This window comes from Amblyomma mixtum, chromosome 8 (genome assembly GCF_055824585.1).
Source record: "Amblyomma mixtum isolate Tamu chromosome 8, ASM5582458v1, whole genome shotgun sequence".
In the NCBI taxonomy this organism is placed as follows: domain Eukaryota; kingdom Metazoa; phylum Arthropoda; class Arachnida; order Ixodida; family Ixodidae; genus Amblyomma; species Amblyomma mixtum.
The window spans coordinates 68,645,934-68,661,600 of NC_143019.1; the positions used below are offsets into that span (position 1 = coordinate 68,645,934).

General features: G+C 49.6%; 1 protein-coding gene across 1 annotated transcript; it reads left to right on the forward strand.

The window, feature by feature from the left end:
* Positions 1-3,176: 3,176 nt before the first annotated feature.
* Positions 3,177-7,649, forward strand: LOC149332859 (uncharacterized). The gene is made up of 7 exons (XM_089555904.1): positions 3,177-3,413; positions 3,917-4,027; positions 4,145-4,198; positions 4,381-4,452; positions 4,710-4,781; positions 4,861-4,893; positions 6,396-7,649. Exons 1-7 carry the CDS (start codon positions 3,215-3,217, stop codon positions 7,427-7,429), a joined length of 1,575 nt encoding a protein of 524 aa, XP_089412030.1. The 5' UTR covers positions 3,177-3,214; the 3' UTR covers positions 7,430-7,649.
* Positions 7,650-15,667: the final 8,018 nt, after the last annotated feature.

Consider the following 15,667-nt stretch of genomic DNA (forward strand, 5'->3'; position numbering starts at 1 on the left):
ATCTGTCTTCAGATATCCTCAGTAGTTTAAAGTATGTCAGAAGGCTTCTCACACAGCCCTCAGGTAGTCGAAAGCTTGTGCTTATCAATGACTTTCGAGACATGATGAGAAGCAATGGTTAATGCAGTGAAATGGGTAACAAATAACTGATTTTTCTCAAGAAAGTGCCCATGGAATATGCTGTCAAACAAATTCCCAAGGATCCTTCAATTAAGCCCAAAATGACAGTTTATGGGTAGCCACTTTGTTATAATCATCACATACAAAAAAGAGACACCAGAAGCCCTCCTTATTCACTGAAAACAAGGGAGAATTATGAGACATCATTCCGGCACACAAAATCACACGGATGAAGAGAGTAGACTCCATGGACACCATATTTCAACTGAGGTTTATTCCACAACACAGGCTTTTTATGTGCAAAGGGGTACTAGTGATCCCTGGGGCTGAAAACTATTTCCGCCACCAGATAACAATTATTCAGGACGGCAAAAACCAAAACACAAAAAACATAGGGGTAAAGGTATCTTGCCACTCACATTAAACACATCGGCACGCCTATGCATCACCTACCTGGCTGACCCAACAAACATATTTGCCTCCAGATAATCTATTTCTTTTTCTGGAGCGCTGCAGAAGGGCTGCTGACGTAATTCTCTTTTTCAGCAGAGATACAAAAGGCTTAAAAAATTTCCCAGCCCTTTCAAGTGCTAAACTTGCACAAGGCATGTGTTTCTTTCAAAAACGCCTTGCATGCTCGCTTGTGCGAGCAAAGGCGAATGTGCTCAGCTAAATGACCTCTGCCACTTAATGAATCAGCTGTCCTGCAATGTTCAAGCAAGCGTTCATTGATGCAAGCCTCATCTGTCTAATGTAATGTTTGCCACAGGCAAGGAGGATGCTGTACACCATGTCAACCTCATGTTTAACGAGGGGTTTGGTGTGCTTAGTTTTGTAGGCAGGCCTTTTCGTAACGTCATTTATCAGGTGGCACATGCATCCCAGCTTTCCCAAGCTGAAAATACAACATGTACATCGTGTTTGTCACTGGCCTTCTTGAGGCGGTGTGACACCTGATGGCAATAGGGCACAATGACAGGTCACTGTTGCGAATGTGCGTCGTCTTCCGGCTTGCGCTGCCCAGCACACTTCATCTCTCGAACCTGGCTTTCTACCACTAAGGCTACAATTTCTCCTGTGAAAACTGCCTGCTCCAGTCTCCTTACTTGCGCATTGATGCTGTCACAGAGTCGTGACAGCGTCAATGCCGAAGTAAGGCGACTGGAGCAGGCAGGCAGAAAAAGAAATAGATTATCTCAACGCAAATGTGTGTTGGGTCAGCCAGGTAGGCAATGTTTAGTCACGCCAATGCATTCAACTTGAGTGACAAGCTAACCTTACGCCTATGTTTTTGTTTTTGCAACATTGAATAATTGTTACCTGGTCGAGGAAACACTTTTCAGCCACAGGGGTCACTAGTACCACTTTGCATGTAAAAAGCTCATGTTGTGGAATCAACCTCAGTTGAAGTATGGGGTCTATGGAGTCTACTCTCTTCGTTCATGTGTTTTTGTACACTGGAATGATGTCTCATAATTCTACCCAGAACCAATTAGCTCAGCTCTCCATGCTTAGCAAAAACAAGGCAGCAGTAATGAAACCAGTTCTCATGTGTGCACTTTTTCTTTTACATCTGTGACCTGCGATGAGTGGCATAAAACACATATTTAAGTTAACACACATGCATCATAATGTTAATATTCGTAATCAAATAGTATCACATAATGCAGCCAAAAACATGCAGACATTTCGCACTTCATGCATAGAATGCAACGGTTAAAAGACGAGCAATATTGAATGTAAAACTTCAAATGGCCTGCAACCGGCCCATTCTGACAGCCAACTAATATTACTCATATAAACATGTAAACATATCAGGCCAGAGCTATCCAAACTGCTCCAAGCAGTAGCATTAAGGAAAAGAGCAATGAAAGTAAGAGAACATTTCATGGCAACCACAAGAACAAAGCACAATGCAGTAACAACTTACAACACAGCTTTTGACTTCATCTGGTGGCCACAAAATCCATGCCATTGACTCGGACTGGAAGACAGATGTGCCACCTGCGGATACCAATTTCCCATTATCACTATGACAGGAGTACAAAAACAAGCATGCGAACTCGGTCCAACAGTGAATATCACATGAATGTAAAAAGATCAGGAAAAATATACTTGCCCAAGTATACGCCTCAATACAAAGGAAAACTACCCTGTTTAAAATGCATCAGTTCCCCTAGCACTAGTAAAGGAATCTTGCTATGAGCAAAACAAATCTGCGTTCGAAAGCGTAGATAAACATCGTAATAACTGAGACAATTATTGCGTCACTTGTTTTCCTCAGAAACCAATTTTCAAACAGCAGAGTGATCGAAATGCAAGATCCTATACTCTGGGTAGCCAGAAACGCTATCGGTATCATAAAAAAAAAAATCTTCACATACTCATTTAAAAATTAGATCCTGACGGCCGGAAATAAACTTTCGTTGGTAACTGCAACCTGAGACAGTGCTTTCTTTATAGTGGGGTTTGAATTCAGATGCGGAAAATGGGCACTGATCGTATTGGAGGGTTCCGGATTAATTTAGACCACCTAGAATTTCTTAACGTGAGCTGACATCGCACAGCACAGGGGCATTCTTTTTTTCATTTCACCTAAATCGAAATGCGGCTACTGCCATCAGGATCGACCCCACGACCTAAGGTTCAACAGTCTAGGGCCGAGCAAAAACCGCGGCGAATAAAAAGTGTTTCAATCCCCCTCAAAGTGCTAACGCTATCTTGAAAGACAATCATACATTTTACGCACAGCCAAAGTGCCGGTCCTTGAAACGTGCGCGGTGGTGTGAACAAGCATGGGCAGAAACGCGTAGAACGAGGCATATACGAGGACAAATCTGTGCTCAACAAGAAACAAAACGCGCAAACATGCGCATACCAAAATCATGCAAAGCTAGCGCACGCACGGTCGCATCCCCTTTGCCAAAACAAGTACCGACAGCGACAATGCGCCTTTTTCCAGTCGAGATTACTAGCCTCGCTCCCAGCAGTCCCTAGGCCGCGTCCACCATTTTGGAGGGCAGAGCGTACGCGCGGACGGATAGCACTGCGTTGATCCGTGTGAGCACTGCGTTCCTCAGTCTCCGGCTGAACAATGCCCAACACTTGTGCGGCTGTAGGCTGCACTAACCGTCGCGGGAAGGAAGGTGTGAGGTTTTTTCGCTTTCCTTCGGAGCGCTACTACTCGCAGCGCAGGAAAAGATGGGTCGTCGCTGTGCGTCGGGTTTCCCCCGATGGCTCACCATGGGAGCCGTCAGAACATGACCGCATCTGCAGCGATCATTTCTATACAGGTGCGTAAAAACTTCTTCAGAATGGGTTGCTGCTTTCTAACGCTTCTCGTATTTCCGCGCAGCCAGTTAAAATATCACAGACTGCGTCTGAGTTAGGCTAGGCTACGATATTTTCTCGGCACATACAGGGTGGTCCAAAATATGTGCGAACACGGCTCAGCGTGGCCGCGCTCCGAGGTGAGCATCGAAGCTACGCGGCGCAGGCGCACACAGGGCCCGGAGGCGGTGCTTCGTGTCATCGTCTGCTGCGCGTCGCCGTCTGCGACCACACCAGAAGCACTGACGCGCCGCGGAGCGCGGGCACGCTGAGCCGTGATCGCACATATTTTGGACCACCCTGTACATGACGGCGCTCAAGCGTTGCACTTCGCGCCGAGAAAACGGCGTTTGACGATCCACGCCGATGCTGTATTAGGCTTTTTTGACATTATTATAGTTTTTGCTTTTCGCGTGTTCTGGACATGTAGCCCTTGTGACCAACAATAAATGCTGCTTATTTTCAGGGAAGCCAGTGCGATCACTTTCCCACCCAGACTACGTGCCATCCATCTTCACGCATCGGCCTGCTCGTGAAGGCATCCTGCGCAGGCACCAGCGTGCCGCGGAAAGGCGAGGTATTTACACCGTCTGTCCTCAACCGTTTATTACATGCATGCCGGTGCTGTGCACGGTAGCCTGTTTATTGCAGTTGGATAAATTCCCGTCAATCTGACTGCTATCTTATTTGCCAGGCGCTCCTCGACGAGACGAACCAGCGGCGGGTATGATCGCGCACGACGCAGCAGGTAATGAGCTTTTGCTGAATAATATGCACCTCATCAGAAATTGAAAATCACTGTCACATCAAGCCATTTTACTACATATGAACTTATTATAATAAGTCTCCAAACCTTTAGATACTATAGGCACATAAGAAACTAGTTTTGCATTTGTTTTGTACAAATTAATTATGAGCACTGCTTTACAGGTTCCAACAGCACACCACTTGTGAACGGCCAAGGTTCTGATGACGAGTGTGGTATTGATTTGCCACTTCCAGGTAAAAAATTTAGTACAAATGTCACTTTACTGTGATGTAATCATGACCACTTCATACCTGAAAAGCCTAAGAAACATTCTGTAGTTTACATTATTCACTAGTGCTGCAAAATACCCCTAATAGTCAAAACCACATATTTTGAACTAATGTGCACACTTCTGTATTTCGAACATTAGTGTGCACTTATTCTTTTTGTGGAAACAGCTGGTTCGCATTCTATTCTAGAGCTAACATTGTCTGCACTGTGGACTTTTCAGAAACCTTGGACGTTGCAAATGTCGGGGCAGCACCTGCTTCAGGAGATCATGCTGCCGGGGCTGCAGACCCTTGTAAGACACACTGCGAATGAAGTGGTGCCATGTGATCATCATTTTCAACACCTAATGATTCTTCCTTTTTTCTCTCCAGGCACACATGGCATGCGCTCCGCTGCAGAAATAGGTGAGTTGTTTGTCTTTTCTAGTGGTAAACTTGCAACTCAATATTACACCATGAAACAGTTAGACCTGGTGCAAGACTTCAACTTTTTGGTCATCAGCGGTACCAACTTAACACTGGATGAGATCACAAAAGCAGACTAGGGCCACCTCATAACTATGGACTGTAAATTTAGGCATTTGACTAAAAATCATGACAAATGCCTAAATGTGGCATTATGGAACTTCCTTGCCTTTTTTCGGGTTCTGTGCAGCATACTGCCATTTTGGCTCATTACTGGAAAAAAATCCTGTTGCAAAGTATGAAAAACCATGTTTTCATTTGATGGATCGACCTCTAGTTCAGCTCTGTGTTACAAGATGTGGTTGTGCAGATTGTATTGTACTGATGGAGGTATTCTGGAAGAAGGCTTGTGCAACGGCAGCTGCTAGCAAGAAACAGTTGGGCCGGTAATGTAATTCATATCCGATAGTGTACTCTTTGTAGACTATAAGGACGGCGCATGTCTTTAGCGGAGAAGTTGTTCATAACTGCAGCAATGCCTTACCTGGGCTCACTCATTGCAACTCATGACCTGCTTGGACTCAACTCATTTCGACTCATGACTCCATCTGTGCTCACTCATTCGGGCTCAGTTGCACATTTAAACTAATGGCTCACCCAGGCTCACCTTCACTCATACTCCTATAAGCCCACACATCGGAGAGCTCGGGCGTTTTTACGCCGAACGGCCTGAGTTATGCGCCTAAAATGGCAAAAAAAGGGGGTTAAAAACGCAGTTATGCGATGAGCTCTCAACTGCAGCTAGCCAGTAGGCACGCCCTTCTCAGAGGCCTGCAGTCGCTCGCGGGATGTAAAGATCTAAGGCTGCTGCATGTGTTCGCCAACCAATTAAAAAAACAAGCAAGGGAGAACTAGAGGAACCACTATATAGCAAGCCACAGCTAATATCTGACGAGACCAAGCATGGAGACTAATCACTCATCTTTTAGTAATGTTCTAGGGTGCAGCTGTCACAAAAATTATATACCATCAAACAGTGAAGTTGCTCTACATCATCTCAACCAAAAGTGCAGTCAGTATTATGAGTGCACAGGAAACTCGTGTTCTACCGGACTGAACAGGACTCGGATCACGATTTGAATGTGAGCCCGAGTGAGTTTGCCGACCTATGCATGTCAATGCATTCATTGTTACTAGTAAGGTTGATTCATTGTTTTTGTTAAAACTATCACAAATAGCTTTTATTATTACACAATTTATGTGCACAGGTGGCAAAATTAAGCAGTGCTAGCCTGTGCCTCAGTCAGCTTTCATAATATGCCTTGTTTTTTGTCACAGGAAAACTTTACTTCATCATGTGAGCAGAGTACAGCCTTCAATTGTGCACTTACTCTGCACGACTTTTGATATTTATGACATGTGATCTCTCTCCACGAAGGGTTTGTAAGCTGTGGTGTGTTCTCATTGCTAGACGGTGCCTGTTTTCTTTCTTTTTTCCCCAGAGGCTTCGGTGACATTGGTTCACCTTCCCGCAGCTATCGAGGCTGCAGATGTACGCAAAGAACTGGCAGCCACAAAAGCAGCCCTTGCCAAGTCGCAAGGCATGGCTGCATTTTGGGAGCAACAATACAAGTGTGTGAAAGAAAGGCTGCTGACCACTAGTAGACTTCAGCAGCCTAGTGAATGTAAATATTATACAGGGCTGCCTTCATATGAAGTGTTCAAAGGTCTGTACACTGCTCTGAACAGTGCCATGCCTCAGTCATCCAAAGGGCCATCACGCGCACTTGGTAGCATTGATGATTTTTTCATGGTGCTGGTAAGGCTTCGAACAGGGATGCCCGTTAAGGAACTTGCACGTAATTTTGGCATGACCCAGTCTTACGTGAGCAAGACCTTTTCTAAGTGGGTGCTGTTTATGCACAAAGCTTTGCGTGCCATTACCCGTGTGCCATCGCTAGCTGAAGTGCAGCAAAATCTTCCGAAACAATTTTTAAACTTTCGGGACACGCGCATGGTTATTGATGGCACCGAGATCAGGTTGCAGACACCGTCATCAGTGGATGCACAGCGCCAAACTTTCTCGCCCTATAAGCATGGCAACACAGTTAAAGTGCTTGTAGGTGCCACACCAGACGGCTATGTCTGCTTTGTCTCAGATTCTTGGGGGGGGTCAATTTCTGACAGGGATTTAGTTCTAAAAAGCAAACTGCTAGATATTTTCAAACCCGGTGATGCCATTATGATGGACAAAGGATTCAAAATTTTTGACCTTCTGCCTCCCGGGGTAACGGCACATATGCCGCCATTTAATAGGCCCTCATTAGGTCAGATGAACACTGGTGAAGTTTCGAAGACCAGAAGCATTGCCAGCGCTCGCGTACACATCGAGCGTGTCATCAGACGCATCAAGGAATTTCATATTTTGGATGGTGGATACCCCATCACAATGACTGACATTATAAATCCAGTACTACAGACATGTGCTTACCTCAGCAATTTCCAATATCCACTAGTGCAGGAACAGGACAGCTGAAGTAGCAGGTGCTATACGAGCGGGTGGTATGAAAGGTTTAATGTATTGACACATGGGCTGTAAGGGACACCGTAGTACAGTGCTTGGAATTTAGGCCACTGGGGGTTCTCTAATATCCACTGACATCGCACAACAGTTGTGGTTTATCATCTAAGCTGTAAGGGGCTCCACAAACCTCATAATCTCATCCACCCGCCTCACTCTGTCACCAACTGCTAAGTGGTGGTGGTGATGGATTTCCACGGCACAAGGTAGTTTTCATTGCACAAGGTGGGGTCAAAGACCCATTTCCCAAGCATTTCATCCTAAAGAAGCCGAGCACCAGGCAGGGGAAAGCTTGTACCCACTGCATCACTAGTGGATAGCTGGCGGCTCGGGGGATCCAACCCTGCACCTCTCGCATGCGAGGCGGATGCTCAAACGACTAGGCCACCGCAGCGGTGCTAAGTCAAACTTCTCTGGAAATCCCATCTGTTACCTTGAGGGACCATCAGCGGTCTTCCCTCGCATAACTGTCCTGATATGACCATTTCTCCATGTGTGTGTTGATCACATTTCACACAGTCAAGAAATTCCAGCCCCCATTGTACATAAATGTAGCATTCGGGTTGGTTTATCAGGTTTAACGTCCCAAAGCGACTCAGGCTTACCGGTATTGTACAAACAGCATTCAGTGGTAACAACTGCATGAGCACATAGTGTACTGAACCAAAGCATTTCAGATGTGCTTCCTGTACATAGCCAGCACAGGTTGTTTTTCTGTCTACACGTATTATGTACTATAAGGGACATATGTCCCTGTGAAAAAAAGAGTAAGGAAACCAAAGCGGACATCCCTGTTCTTAGCCGGGGGTCAGAGACCTCATTTGGGAAGTTGAAAGTTTCACTCGTATGCCCTTGTGTGTCACAGTGAAATGAGACTGTCAGCAGGCATGGCGCAAGTGTGTCGGTTGCCTTTCATACGGCCGAGAGATTCTTGGGCACATAGATGTTGCATTCAGTGTCATTGCACTATGCGAGAGCACCTTGACAGGCTACAAGTGTTGTGTAAGCAGCATTTAGTGGTTGGCAACTGCTTCAGAGCAGTGTACTGAACTGCAGCACTGGAGACTGGTATATGTACATTGCCAAATCAGGTTATGCTTTTCTGTGTGCGATCCCAGTCAAGCTGTGCATGTTAAAACTGCAGCGCAATTTTTTATGTTGCAACTATGAAAAAGAGCAGTAACATCTCCTTTGCTGCGACAAGGATTAGTATAGTGCAGCCATGTTGGTTTTTGTGAGCACACGCACCATGACCATGCTGCAGCTGGTAGGTCGCAAGGTATTTAGCACAGAGATAAGAAAGGACTGTTGTGGGGCAGGGGCTACCTCGAACCCGGGCTCTATGGGTAGTGTGTTTGAGCCAAGGAAAGAGGGAACTTGAAGTTTGGGAAAATGATAACAAGTGGGTTTAGTGGCACCTTTGGTGAAACTTATTTACATAATTTACAAACAGTCAAAAACTCAGGAGTTCATGCGTCAAGCGACTGAATGAGCCTTGTCACCAGGGCCCAGAGTGTTTATTCTCACTCTGCACGCTCCTTAAATCCCCCAAGGTCTGCCCCTTCACCAGGCGGTGGCCAATGCAATACATGGCACATTTCTTCAAGATGAGAAAAGTTGCAAAGCATGTAGCAAGCAGAGGCACTCGTGCGAATGGGAGAGGAGAAATCACAAGTCCGCAGCTATTTCTTACTGAGGTGCAACAGTCTTGCAAGCAGCACACCGGTGATTCATGCGGGGCCGTGGGCCACAACTGTGGCAAGCTCTGATTCGAGCCGGCTCCTGTTGGACATGGCTAATTGCTTGAAGGCACCGTTCCCTTCTTCCTCTGTCGTTTGTCCATCGTCGGTTGCTGCCCCAGATGTCCTTCTAGCTGGGAACCTGTCAAAGGGAACCCCCCCGCAAAGAGTGGGAAAATCTCCGCAGGCACTTTCACAGCCAGGCATCCTTTCTTTTTTTCAACGGGGGTCAACTGATGGTCAAACGCGTCGCCAGCAGGGTTGTAACAGGACATAAACTTGTCTTGCTGCCATTTTCTATTGCACACAAATGCAATGATTGTGAGACAGCACTCTGAGCAAGATTACATACCACTACCTGGCAGTAGCATATTGCACTATGAACTCTTCCCTTGATGGCCTGCCAGCACAGTCTTTCTTGGTGTCCTAATTTCCACAATACTTGAGCCTCTACCCCATTAAGAGTCTAGGCGAAGAAGTCCGCTAAAGATGCAGGTTTGATAACTGCTGCTGCGGTCATCGCTTTTTTCCTTTTGCACACTTGACACAGTACAGTGAGATTCTCGTTCTCATTGCTGCAGACTAGTAACGGCCTTCTCAGAAAGTCTCTGCTCCTTGGCTTCAAACAGTGGAGTATGATGGTAGCAGTGAAGCAGCAGCTTCTTGAAGGCATCAGTGGTTCTGCTGTGAGCACGGATGCATTTATTCTACCGTCGAACAACAGTTACAAACAAAGGGCTTGAAATACAGACGGCGGCGTCTCCGCTCGCGGCTGAAGGCTCTCTCCCCGACTCGGCACTCCGAGAGGGAACGCACGGAGACAGTCAGGGTTGCCAGGCCACTTATGAGTTTGGCTGTTCCAGGCGGCGAGTGGCTTGCACCTCACATCCCACCCCGCCTGCAAGTCCAAGTCCTCTTGGACAGGAACATTAGTCTACTTTGGCAAAGTCATAGTCAAGCAGTCGCCTGGGTGGTGCACGGTGACGCTGAGGTCGCTGACTCGCTGAACCAGTTGGCTGATCCGGCTCATTGGTCATAAATGGCATTTGCTCGGCATTGTCTTCATCAGGACTCGGGATAGGTTGCACGGCTTCGCATGTGGGTTCCACTAGCACTGGGTCAAAGTACGGAGGGTGGTACAGTTTCATTTGACTTATGTGCACTGTACGCGCATCTGGTGAGGGTGTGGCGGAGTTCGTTATGCGCCGAACGTCGTAGGTGACGGGCGTCCTTTTCCGTGTCACCTGGTAGAGTCCCTTGAACTTTGGCGCGAGCTTTTCAGTTCCGCCAAGTACTGGCTCTTGTCTTCGCACCCAGACAAAGTCTCCGACGTCAAATGAGGCGCTGCGGTGGGTGCGGTCGTAGATTCTCTTGCGGTTCCTTTGAGCTTCCTGGGAGTTACTCGCAGCCTCGCTGCGAAGGTCTGGCAAGTTCATAAGCCTGTCACGAATGTCGGCTGCTTGCGTTGTGCGGACTTTCTGATATGGGAGTTTCGGCAAAAATCCAAACAGAAGCTCGAATGGCGAAAATCCTGTACTTCTGTGGCGGGTTACATTGACAGCGAAAGCTGCTTCATCGAGTTTGGAGACCCACAGTGCCTGATCATTGTTGCACAGTTTTCGGAGGACGGTCACAAGTGTGGCATTGGCACGTTCCACCAGTCCGTTGCTAGCTGCTCTGTAAGCTACTGAGAAGTGTATGTTCACACCATGCATATGCATGAAGTTCTTGAACAGGTGTGATTCAAATGACTTGGCATGGTCACACAAACAATGGTCAGGAGCACCGAACCTGTAAAACACTGAGTGGAGATGTTTCAAGGCATCTTTTGTAGAGGTTGTAGGCACAGCAGTTTCATTGTGGAAGTGTCCCAGTATAGGTGCTGTTGTAAGTGCGGCACGAAGGGCTTCAAAGGCTTGTTGACACTCAACTGTCCACTCGAAGTCAGCCTTTCGGATGACAGCTTGCAGAGGTGCGGCAACTTTCGAGAAGTTCGGGATGAAGCGGCTCTTTTTGTCTTTCTGCGTCACGACAATGGCAGGAAATCCCCAAGGTCTAGATGAAGAACGGATGATGTCATTTTGAAGAAGAGATGCTGTTTGGGCTTCGAGGAACTTCCAATCACTGGCTGTGTAGCGGTATGGTTGCCGTCCATAAGGCTTTGCATCCGGCAGTAAGTTGATCTCGTGCTCGATGCCTTCATACAGGCCAATGTCATCAGGGCTGGTAGCAAGGAGACGTGAGTGGCGGTGCACTATTTTCTTCACTGCTTGCTGCTCTTCGGGCTTGAGTTGGGTCCCGATGATGATATCAGGGAAACTGTTGGGCGTGGATGAACATGGCTCAGAAGGAAATACGCTGCATGAGGCTGGCTTGGCTGGGCTCTTGTAGTCTGCTGGCTTAGTTTGAGACTGGGCTGCCTTATGGAGCTTGCTCCACACTGGCTCGTGTTCGTCTGGTTCAAAATCCACTTGTAGGGGTTCGCTGGTGGTATGCGGTGGGTCAAAGCGAGACAAAGTTGATGTTTTAAGTATCACTGCATTGGACATACGCGGTAACAGTTCCTCTTTGCACAGCACGACAGTGTTTGTAGAGGGCTGGCAGATAACAGGAAGGTATGGTGGTCTGAAATGAAGTTCCGCTTGAGCAGCATAAAACCAGTCCTCTCCCAGAATAAGGGGAAGGGCATTTCTCTGAAGGACTGCGGCTTCTACAATTGCAGAGAGGGGGCCTACGCTGATTCGCAAGAAGACAGATCCCTGAGGCACGACGGAGGCTCCTCCTACGACGAGAAGGGGTGGCTTTGTCCACGGCTCTATGCTGAGGTTTTCAGTTAGGCTGGCAGCGAGGATAGTGACGTTCGAACCACTGTCTGGGAAGGCATTGATCTCTCCAAGGCCCTTGACGTGAGCAGTGATAACCGCACACCTAAGCATGGATCCAAGCAAAGGGTCCTCAGTGCGGCCAACACAAGCTGTTGGCGTTTTAGGGATTGTTTGCGTCTTGTCTCGTGAGGGCTGTCCTTTCTCAGTGCAGTTGCTAGCCAGATGGCCCTTTTCCTTGCAGCTATAACATACTGCTTCGCTTAGGTCTTGCCCTCGTCTGTAGGCAGGTGCACCATACTTGGAAGAGATTGCCTCGTACCGATGTTCTTGGTTAGCAGGTGGCAGGTTGGATATTCTTGAGGGCGGCAGCCTTCCACGGTTTGGTTGCTGGTAGGTGCTATTTATAGGTCGGGAAGGCTGGCGGATGTCTGCAGTGCTCTCGGTCGTAGCTGTAGCACTGGAGGTGATAGGATGCGGCTGTCGACTTGAAATTGGCGCGGATGGCTTTGACAGTCTAGTCATGCGGGAGTGGTCCATGGCATGATCAACTTCTGAAGCGATGCTGACGAAATCCTGGACAGTCTTCGGGCGTTGAACGACGATCGCTGTAGCCACTTGCTCATCACGGATGCCCTGAATTAAATATTCGATGCGCTCTTTGTCACTCAATGAAAGTGGGCACCTTCCAATTATCTTGAGCTTGGCGAGAGTATAGGTAACCAGGCTCTCACCGGGGCTTTGCTCACGCGCACCGACAAGTTCCTGCCACTGTATAAGCGACAGTCACTCGCCGAACTGCGCTATAAGCGCTTCCTTCCACTCTGACCAAGTTTTTAGCTGGTGGCCAGTGATTTCCTTCCAGTCAGCGGCTGGGCCACGAAGTTTTGAGAGGGCGATGGCTAGCAGGGTAGCGGGTTCCCAAGAGGCAAGCTGTTGGGTGCGCTCGAGATCGTCTATCCATCGGGTTACGGATAACCCTCCGTCGCCACTGAACGTCGGAAGCGTTGATGACAAGTCCGGCAAAGTTGTTACGTGCACTGCTCTCGTAGAGGCTTGTGACAGTGTCAAAGCTAGTTGATTTTGAAGGTAGGCGGTCAAAATCTGCATATTCTGTACGGGGTCGGCGCTGAACACTGGCATAGGTTGGAAAAACTGGTCACCTTGAGTTGGAGCGGGCTGCGTCTCGGTGACTGATACAGTTGTTTCCGGTAGCAGGACTCGTTTTGCGGCAGTGTCAGCAAGGATGCGAGAAATAAGTTCGTCCTTGGAACCAGTATTGTCCAAATTGCGTTGTGATAGTTCATCTCGCAAGAATTGCGCTGTAAAACCAGCGAGGTCCGAGGCGGTGGCTTCCTCCCAGTTTATGAGCGGCACGGCGGCGGCGGCGGTGAGACGGGCGTTGGGCTTTGGCTGCTGGTGCTCGACACACGTTGACTCTGGCTTTCGGTGAAGTGGCTTGCGGCTTCGAATGGGCGGGCTACACCGAGGTTCGGGACGTCGACTGCGCCATATGTGAGCACGGATGCATTTATTCTACCGTCGAACAACAGTTACAAACAAAGGGCTTGAAATACAGACGGCGGCGTCTCCGCTCGCGGCTGAAGGCTGTCTCCCCGACTCGGCACTCCGAGAGGGAACGCACGGAGACAGTCAGGGTTGCCAGGCCACTTATGAGTTTGGCTGTTCCAGGCGGCGAGTGGCTTGCACCTCACACTGCCTTCTTGACTACGTCTCTGGCACTTCCATTTTTCGGCTGCCACGGTGGTTCAGTGGTCATAGCACTCGGCTACTGACCCAAAAAGATGCGAATTCGATCCCGTCCGCTGCGGTCACATTTCGATGGAGACGAAACGCTAGAGTCCTGTGTATTGTGGTCGAAATCCCCGGGTGGCCAAAATTATCCGCAGGCCTCCACTACGGCGCCCCTCATAGCCAGAGTCACTTCAGGACGTTGTTGAGGATTTGCGGGGTCGCAGCAGAGCACCAGAGAGAGATGACCAGCGTGGCAGGCTTCTAGTTCCGAACAGCCCGTGCCAGGCAGAGATGGAGTAGCCACGGCAGGCAAGCAGGCAGCTAGAGGAACAGTGTCCCCACGGGGTCGCTACAAGGTCCGGTAAGTTCAGGTCAGGGGCCGGGAAGAGCCGTCGGCTGGAGTGCGCCGGCTCAGGTGGACGAGCCTGGCTGCTGCGCAAGGAGCGAATGATGCAGGGTGCAGAGCTGACAAAGGATATTAGGGCAATGGAGACCATGGTCGGGCCGACACCGACTGTAGTGCTGCCCGCTGACACAAGTGTCATCGATGTTGGAAAGTTGCAGCTGATGTCGATGGGGATCTGACGCGCCGTGTACACGGTCACAAGCACAGGAGCGGCCGAAACGGCTCCATGGACTGACAGCAGCTGTGGTGGGACCGTCGACACAACGGTGACAGCTGTGACGATGCCGGAGGAAATTGCTGGGCTCAATGCCAGGCGCTTGGGTGAAGCGAGAGTGGCAGTCCGGAGCAACTGGCCAGTGCTGATGTGCGTGTGGGCATGGTCTTCTGTGGGTGGCTGCAAGAAGGTTGTGGCAGTGACAGGCCGTGGAGCTGAGACGGCTACATCAGACGGCTGGCTGACAGCAACAGACACAGCTGGTGGATGGACAGTTGCTGCACTACTCGGTGTGGGTAGCTCTGCCATTCGTTGGTGAAGGTGGCTCAAGGCAGGCACCAAAGCAGACGCTTGCTGCGACAGTGTCGAGCTGCCAGGGTCAGACTCCAAGAAGTGGTTGACAGTACTAAGGGCTTGGGGTGGGGCCTCTTGGGCAGGCGGTGTGGCCGCCGGGGTAGTGGGGCTGGTAAGTGGCATATGCTGCGGTAGCGGCAATCTCACTTCGCCTTTAGCACGATTGCTCAGGTCAGTGTCTGACGGCTTTGGCGGAATGAGCGATGAGGCGGCAGGTGAGCTGTTGACTGGCAGCGATGCTACGCAGTAGGTTACAGAAGTTGGCGGAATGGGGCACTCGTCGAGGAAGAGCTCGACTGACGGCGGCACTATTGCAGATGAGAGAAGTTGCTGACCGGGCTGTGTCGTAGACGCTGTATCGTCCTTATGGGAGGCAGTACGGCCGGAGGCACTGAACAGGGTGGCGCAAGGCGCATCTGTCGCTGAGTTCGCTGACGTGGCAAAACACGGTGGGCCAGGCACCTCACCGAGCTGCTGAGGGAATGACTGCGGATTTGGGGCCGTGGAGTCGTCGCACAGTGCTGCTAGCGTGTCCGGAGTAGCAGGATGTGCTGTCGGAAGCGATGCGGCAGCGTCTGGTGCGGTCGGTGCTAAAGAAGCTGGGCCGGAGACGCTGGACTGGAGTGGCGGCGAGGCGCTGCTGAGGCGGGCCGGGTTCTGATGAGGGCTGCGTGGGCGCGAGCGAGGCTGGTCCAGGGACAGAGGCTGGCGGCGGCGAAAACGGGTCAGCTGCTTCGTAGAGCGGCGGCGGAACGTAGTAGGCGCTGAAGTCCGCCAAGACGGCCGCACGCAGCTCATTGTATGGCCGGCAGCCGAAGGCAGAGTAGGTGAGCCGACGCAGGAGGTCGGGCGGGAAGATGTCGCAAAGGACTGCGTGTTTAAACGGCTGGATGGTGATGCCGT

Excerpts from the sequence above, each read along its gene's own strand:
- LOC149332859 (XM_089555904.1), top strand. The coding sequence starts at position 3,215 with ATGCCCAACACTTGTGCGGCTGTAGGCTGCACTAACCGTCGCGGGAAG. Across the intron at positions 4,028-4,144 it reads GCGTGCCGCGGAAAGGCGAG|GCGCTCCTCGACGAGACGAA; the intron begins GTATTTACACCG and ends CTTATTTGCCAG. Across the intron at positions 4,782-4,860 it reads TGCCGGGGCTGCAGACCCTT|GCACACATGGCATGCGCTCC; the intron begins GTAAGACACACT and ends TTTTCTCTCCAG.